General features: G+C 62.7%; 1 protein-coding gene across 1 annotated transcript in view; it reads left to right on the plus strand.

Moving 5' to 3' along the window:
• Positions 1-5: 5 nt before the first annotated feature.
• LOC104495962 (cadherin-related family member 2-like) overlaps positions 6-383 on the plus strand; it is a gene marked incomplete at its 3' end in the record, with an annotated part of 9172 nt that continues 8794 nt past the window's right edge. The window contains exon 1 of the mRNA XM_010139016.1: positions 6-51. Coding sequence (XP_010137318.1) covers positions 6-51 — 46 coding nt within the window. The remainder of the gene's footprint in view (positions 52-383) is intronic.

The raw sequence follows: 383 nt of genomic DNA on the forward strand, positions 1-383 counted from the left end.
GCAGGATGGCATGGCGCTGGCTGGTGCTGCTCCCCTTCCTCCTGACAGCAGGTGAGGACTTTGCTTGGTGGTTGGCATGGGTGGGTGGGTGGTGTGGAGGTGCTTTCAGCCCCCAAGACTTGTTCCACATCTCTTGAGGGCAGCTGGGACACCCAAAACACCGTTGTCACCTTGGAGACCCAGGGCAAGGCACAGAGGGCAGGGGGTTGGGCAGTGGGGTTCCAGCATGGGTGCTGCAGCTGGAGAACAAGCGTGGTTTGGGGTGGGAAGTGTGGGATGAGCACGAGGAAGATGAGAGGTGGTGGGTTCCCCTGCCTTTCCTGGAGACCCAAACCGCGACTGGGAGCGGTGGCTGGAGCTGGGTGGGGGGTGCTGGGCACAGG

This window comes from Buceros rhinoceros, unplaced genomic scaffold (genome assembly GCF_000710305.1).
Source record: "Buceros rhinoceros silvestris isolate BGI_N320 unplaced genomic scaffold, ASM71030v1 scaffold23116, whole genome shotgun sequence".
In the NCBI taxonomy this organism is placed as follows: Eukaryota; Metazoa; Chordata; class Aves; order Bucerotiformes; family Bucerotidae; genus Buceros; species Buceros rhinoceros.